This window comes from Engraulis encrasicolus, chromosome 18 (assembly GCF_034702125.1).
Source record: "Engraulis encrasicolus isolate BLACKSEA-1 chromosome 18, IST_EnEncr_1.0, whole genome shotgun sequence".
In the NCBI taxonomy this organism is placed as follows: domain Eukaryota; kingdom Metazoa; phylum Chordata; class Actinopteri; order Clupeiformes; family Engraulidae; genus Engraulis; species Engraulis encrasicolus.
Genome location: NC_085874.1, coordinates 21,767,804 through 21,775,303, shown reverse-complemented (window position 1 = coordinate 21,775,303; position 7,500 = coordinate 21,767,804). Strand labels below are relative to the sequence as shown.

The 7,500-nt window shown below is 42.9% G+C and overlaps 1 protein-coding gene across 1 annotated transcript in view; it reads left to right on the top strand.

The window, feature by feature from the left end:
- Window positions 1–7,500, top strand: part of LOC134468828 (ATP-binding cassette sub-family C member 12-like) — a 50,281-nt gene that overhangs the window by 39,650 nt on the left and 3,131 nt on the right. The window contains 4 exon segments of the mRNA XM_063222713.1: window positions 171–260; window positions 1,632–1,821; window positions 2,165–2,324; window positions 2,689–2,767. Coding sequence (XP_063078783.1) covers window positions 171–260; window positions 1,632–1,821; window positions 2,165–2,324; window positions 2,689–2,767 — 519 coding nt within the window.

Here is a 7,500-nt window from a genome sequence, read left to right as displayed (position 1 = left end):
CACATGTGTGTAAACGGGATAAAAAGTTTTAAACAGATAGAAAGATATCCGTTTTGCAAAAGTGTCTGTATATATAACCAAGGCCTCAAAATAATGATTTTTTATTACCGGTACCTATACCTGTTCTTGGTCACGCCTGAGGATGCCATTGACCCTCTTTTCATGTCCAGTTAACCAAGGTGTTGCACTGGATGATACTGCGATCTACAGAGGTGGAAGCCAAATTCACATCCGCCGAGAGACAACTGGAGTACATCACGGTAACACACACGCAGGCGCACGCATACACACACACACACACACACACACACACACACACACACACACACACACACACACACACACACACACACACACACACACACACACACACACACACACACACACACACTTAAACAGGACACATTTGGACCATAATGCTTTGTCACAAGGTAAATGAGGTGTAATGAGGACCATTTTCGGTCAAAACTCAATTTTGACAAAATCCGTAGTTACTGCACTTTGCCTTTGTAGGTTCCTTAAAGGGACACTGTGTGAGATTTTTAGTTGTTTATTTCCAGAATTCATGCTGCCCATTCACTAATGTTACCTTTTTCATGAATACTTACCACCAGCATCAAATTCTAAGTATTCATTATAACTGGAAAAATTGCACTTTTCATACATGAAAAGGGGAATCTTCTCCATGGTCCGCCATTTTGAATTTCCAAAAGTAGCAATTTTTAGCTGCAAAAATGACTGTACTTGGACCATACTAGAAAATATTTATTTATTACTTAGTAAACTTTCATGTAAAGATCAAATTTGGCAATAAGCAGCCCAGTTTCAATGAGCGGCATAGTTGCAGTACCTTTTTTGACCATTTCCTGCAAAGTGTACCTTTAAGGCACTATCACATTAATGCTGCAGTCTGCAAGTGGTCTGAGATTTTGGAAGTTGTACACAAATTACCCCAAAGTTGAAAACTGCTTAATCTCTGTTAAATCATGTGATTCTCAATTTTGGCCAAAAAAAAGAAGAGTTGAACTTCCTTCCTGTCCAATATGCCAGCGATCTGCCAGCTGTGACTCGGCTGGACTGGTTAAGCTAACCAAGGGAGCGCTGAAATTTTGTAAACAAGACTTCAAGCTTTAGCGGGAGCTCGTGAACTCGGCTTTTTTCTGTGATTCCAGGTATTACTTTGGGAATCCCATGACAGTTCAAGGAAATATGACTAAAAGCACATTACAGGCTTCCACTGTAACACTCAGTAACTGATACACATGTGCGTACAGTGCACAAACATTAAAGAACCCCATTATGTACAAACACCAGGCTGTATATGCATTTGCAGAGCCAAATTTAAACTTTTCCAGTTGGTCCTTCTATGTGAATTAACACCGCAAAATTTTGTGTACACACATGCCGACTACTGGAGTATTGTGTGTGCGTGTGCGTGTGCGTGTGCGTGTGCGTGTGCGTGTGCGTGTGTGCGTGCATGCGTCTGTCTGTTTGTGTAGGGTTGTCGGAGGCTGCAAGGCGTTTGAAGGGGGTGGTTCTTCCAGAAGGCTGGAAATATCCGATGGTAACACCTGTGTGTGTGTGTGTGTGTGTGTGTGTGTGTGTGTGTGTGTGTGTGTGTGTGTGTGTAGGGGTGTGTGTCAGAGGCTGCGAGGCATGTGAAGGGGGCGTGTCTTCCAGAGGCCTGGCCTCAGCAGGGACAAATCAAGTTCTGTGACTACAGCATGCGTTACCGTGACGACACGCCCATCATCCTCAAGCAGATGAACCTGTCAATCAGAGCCAGAGAGAAGCTCGGCATTGTGGGACGCACCGGATCAGGTACACTACTCACACATAGACACAAACACACACACACACACACACACACACACACACACACACACACACACACACACACACACACACACAGACACAGACACAGACACAGACACAGACACAGACACACACACACACACACACACACACACACACACACACACACACACAACCACATAGACATAGACACACACACACACACACACACACACACACACACACACACACACACACACACACACACACACACACACACACACTCGTTATTGGTCAGAATAATCACTTGTATGCTTAAGGAAGTCTATTGTGTGTGTGTGTGTGTGTGCGTGCTTGTTTGTGTGTCCAGGCAAGTCCTCTCTTGGCGTGGCGCTGTTCCGGCTGTGTGAACCTGCAGGGGGCGCTGTGATGATTGACGGTGTGGACTGCAGCAGCGTCGGCCTCCAGCAGCTCAGGAGCCTGCTGTCCATCATCCCACAGGACCCCGTGCTCTTCACTGGCACTGTCAGGTACACACACACACACACACACACACACACACACACACACACACACACATACACAGGTGCGCGCGTCACAGGACCCCGTGCTCTTCACTGGCACTGTCAGGTACACACACACACACACACACACACACACACACACACACACACACACACACACACACACACACACACACACACACACACACACACACACACACACACACACATACACAGGTGCGCGCGTCACAGGACCCCGGACTCTTCACTGGCACTGTCAGACACACACACAAACATGCAGAAACATGTTACAGACTCACACACAGCCTCATCGCTGTAGAATCATGTGCTTGTTAAAGAGGTGTGTGTGTGCATTTGTGTGTGTGTTTAGGTATAATCTGGACCCCTTTGACAAGTACAGCGATGAGCAGATCTGGTTGGCTCTGGAGAAGACCTACATGAAGCAACCGGTATGTATGGTCACTCCCCCTGAACAGGGGTGCATTTCTCGAAACCGTAGTTGTTAACTACGGTACCTACTTTGTTGGTTGGAATGCAATTTCCCATTGGCAACTAGCCAAGTTGCTAACTGCAAGCAACTATGCTTTTGAGAAATGCACCCCAGCACACGTACAGTAGTTCATATAAAATGTGAATGTAAAATAGGAAAGATGACAAATGCATGGGTATATTAGCCTGACGACGCTAAAACGTAACAGGCATGCTAATAAAGCACAATATGGGTTTTAATTTGAGTTTGGAACTTCAATTAATTTAAATGATAGAGTAAGATCAGACCATCTCCCACCGTCCACGAAGACGGATTCCTCATGGCTTTTGCCAGACTGATTGACAGAGTCAACAGCAGAGATGTACTGGAGAAAAGTAGTGGAGTAGAAGTACCAGTATCATCTTGTCAGATGACTTGAGTATAAGTCAAAAGTAACCTTTCCTTACCTTACTCAAGTAGAAGGACAAAAGTATTCAAAATGTGTTGTACTTAAGTAAAGCAAGTAGAAGTATTGCAAGTTTTGCTACTTGAGTAAAAAGTAGAAGTAGAAGTAAAAGTACTGCATTAAAAAAAATGGGGGGAAAAAAGTCAGTCAAAAGTTTGAATACCATTTGGTTTATTAGAGCTCTGTACAATAAGTCTCTTATGAAGTGCAAATACCATTATGGTTTGTTATTAAAACAGCTTTGTAACACAAGTTCAGTTTTTAAGAAAACGTAGGGCAGTAGTTTTACTGCTTAAAACAGTGCTTCCAACCAGCTCGTTGTGCTTCAAGTATTATTTTTTTTTAAAGTTAGAAGTGTACATAAAAAAATAAACCCTCTCTGATGCCAGTGTCAATGCCAACTGAGCGTCACTGACCGCGCCAAAAGACATGCGCAATAATGCGATCTGCTTTTATTTCCCTACCATTGCATCGCCCACTGACCGTGAACACATTCCATCATATCTGGTGATGACAGAGCCATCTAGCGCTCGGGCATAGAAACGAGTAACGAGTAAGAAAGCAGCACATGAAAAATATATCGGAGTAAAAGTATTAATTTCATCAGAAAAATGTAGTGCTGTAAAAGTACAAGTATGAGGAAAAAAATATTACTCAAAAAAGTACAGATACTGCAGTTTAGTACTTAAGTACAGTACTTCGTTACTTTTACTTCGTTACTATACATCTCTGGTCAACAGTGACCTTTTCGCCCAGGCTATGGATATATTTTGAGAAAATGTTTGAGAAAATGTTTTCCTTTTGCTGCTAGGCTAAGATTGGTCCAGAGTACATTTTTACCCATCTTAGATTATGGTGACATATTATGCACACTGTAAAAGATTTCAAGCTGAAATTTACAGCTAATTGATGGGGAATAATTGCCAGCAAATTGTTTTAAATTTACAACAAATTGCAGAAAAAAAACAGTTGCCAGCAAGTCGTTTAAAATTACAACACTGTTCCGTTTTCAAAACTACTCTGACCATGGCACATGTCCTGCCCCCTCATCCGCCCGCCTCCTCCCGCCTCCACCCCCGCTGCCCGCCTCCATGTCTGAGATGCCTTCAACATAGTATCGTCCCCATCCTCCACCATGACTGAGATAGCATGGTACCATAATGCCACTCTGCTCTAAGCATATACGTCTACAAGTTCAGCCTTGCATGGGTGAGGCACAAATAATAAATCACTCAGCATAGTGCTGTCACAGTGACAGTGATAGTTTCCTCAAGAGGACTTTCATTTATCAAGTCATCTCAAAGGGGGGTTCAAAAACAGTCACAATAAGGACTGTATGGATATGCATTTGTCAATCCAATCAAGTGGCCTAAATTTAATATTATGCAAAAAACACCATAAAACATGCTATGCTACAAGATGGCTCTCAAAAGATGAAACAACCCAACCAGTTAACCTGTCAGGCAGCCAACCAGTTAACCGGCCAGGTAGCCAACTGGCCTTGACAGACTGGCTGGTTGACTGACCAGCTGCCTGTCCGATTCACTGGCTGGTTGACTGGCTGCCTGGCTAAACCAGCCAGGCAGCCAGTCAACCGGACAGGCAGCTGGTCAGTCAACAAGCAAGGCAGCAAGCCAGTCAACTGACCAGGCGGACAGGCTGTCAGTCAACCTGCCAGGCAGCTAGCTGGTTAACTGGCACTATGCTGTCAGCCACCCTGTCAACAAACCAACCACTCATCTAGTCGGCTAATCAATTGATTGCCAGTACCAGTGAGCGCCAGTGAGTCAGGCGCTATGCTGTGCCATTCAGACAAGCAACCAAAGCAGTGTGACAGTCCAGGTTTATATAGCGGGGCAAGTGAACCATGTGACCAGAGTAATCAGGCATTGGGCAGGTGCTGGCAATCATTGAATCACAGCATGAAAGTGATTAGTAATAAAGTGAGGCAAGGCACTAATTGATAGATTGGTTAGGTATAGAGTGTGACAACAGAGTAACAAGAGAGATCTGTATCAAAAAGCTAACAAGTTCCTAGAATGTTCCATTCATTGATGCTCCTGCTCTAGAACTACAGTTTAAAAACAGACTGGGCTCCTTCTAAGATAGTGTTTAAAAAAGTATAAGGATATTCTTAAATGGATTGGTTTTGGCCCTTGTTTAATGCACATATCAAAACTTCAGTTCCAAAAAGTTTTCATTCTGATCCATGTTTATAAGTAAACATTCCATATATATGTGGAATTGTCTACACAGTGGTTGGACAAAATAACTGAAACACCTGTCCTTTTAATGTGTGGGAAGTTTCATGGCTCAAGTGGGCCAGCCTGTTGGCCAATCTTCATTAATTGCACATTGCACCAGTAAGGTGAAGTTGAGTTGAAGTGCTGGTGAAAAGTTACCAGCTAATTGTTGTAAAATTACAACAAATTTGCTGGCAAAAAAGTTGCCAGCTCATTGGTGTGAAATTAAATTAAATTGCTGGTGAAAAGTTGCCAGCTCATTGAAGTAAAATTAAAGCAAATTGCTGGCAATAAAATGTTGCCAGCTAATTGTTGTAAAATTACAACAAATTTGCTGGCAAAAAAGTTGCCAGCTCATTGGTGTGAAATTAAATTAAATTGCTGGTGAAAAGTTGCCAGCTCATTGAAGTAAAATTAAAGCAAATTGCATGCAATAAAAAGTTGCCATACTAATTGTTGTAAAATTACAACAAATTTGCTGGCAAAAAAGTTGCCAGCTCATTGGTGTGAAATTAAATTAAATTGCTGGTGAAAAGTTGCCAGCTCATTGAAGTAAAATTAAAGCAAATTGCATGCAATAAAAAGTTGCCAGCTAATTGTTGTAAAATTACAACAAATTTGCTGGCAAAAAAGTTGCCAGCTCATTGGTGTGAAATTAAATTAAATTGCTGGTGAAAAGTTGCCAGCTCATTGAAGTAAAATTAAAGCAAATTGCATGCAATAAAAAGTTGCCAGCTAATTGTTGTAAAATTACAACAAATTTGCTGGCAAAAAAGTTGCCAGCTCATTGGTGTGAAATTAAATTAAATTGCTGGTGAAAAGTTGCCAGCTCATTGAAGTAAAATTAAAGCAAATTGCTGGCAATAAAAAGTTGCCAGCTAATTGTTGTAAAATTACACCAAATTGCTAGCAACAAGTTGCCAGCTAATTGTTGCGTTCTTCCAACGCACACACTGGAAACTTCACAACATACAGTCTTTGAAAATAATGGTCCTGGGCCATTCCATTCCTTCTCATGGGATTTTGAGATATATTCTGTTGCCGAAGCCATCAAAAAGCCAAATTGAACCACAGGGGGGCTGCCACACCTGAGCATCGTTTATGCCCATCGTCTGTATAAATGGACAAACCATTATTGGCCTCTCCCATGCTCTTTTAGCAGAGAGAAGCCCGTTTTGAATTGCACTGAGCTGAAATTAGCGCACCTGGACGTCATTTACAATCAGCTGGCTCATGACCAAAGAAGGTAGATTGGGTAAGCAGTATCACTCAATGGAAAATGCATTGGCCACAGTGTAGTAGTTGGGGGCAGTCGTGGCTCAGTGGTTAGAGCACTGGGTTGGCAACCAAAGGGTTCCCGGTTCAATGCCCGACCGGACCGCAGCTGAAGTGCCCTTGAGCAAGGCACCTAACCCCCACACAGCTCCCCGGGCGCCACTCAGCAGGCAGCCCACTGCTACTGACTAGTGTGTGTACTTCAATGTGATTCACTTGCCCAAATGGGATAAATGCAGAGAAAGAATTTCCCCTAGGGGACCAAAATTGGCTCCAATCCAAATTGGCTCCTATTGTCTTCGTAGTATAAGGTGTTGCTTTAATGCCATACATTTATGCTTAATGACATGGTGCACATGGTCAGTGTGTGCGATGCCATGATGGACAAAATTTGTACTCCACAAATTTGGTCGAAAGAGAATATCCGGTTGTCAGTGCTCAGTTTGTGGCCAAATTTACTGCAGCTGTCGGTCAGCATTAATTGTGGGGGATAATTAAGGACAGGTGACAAACATTCACTATTGTATCCTATGACCTGTTCCACACTTTACCATGCTTCCAATTTGACCATGGAAGAAGAAAATTGGACTCCCCTTGCTATCATTCCGTACTACGCTCCGATGATGTCTGTAAACCCTCCTATGTCTACCTCCTCGCTCATGACCAGGTGTGTGCGATTGAAGAGTTCAAATCAGTTCAAATCCTCTCCACCTCTATCAGGCCTGTATG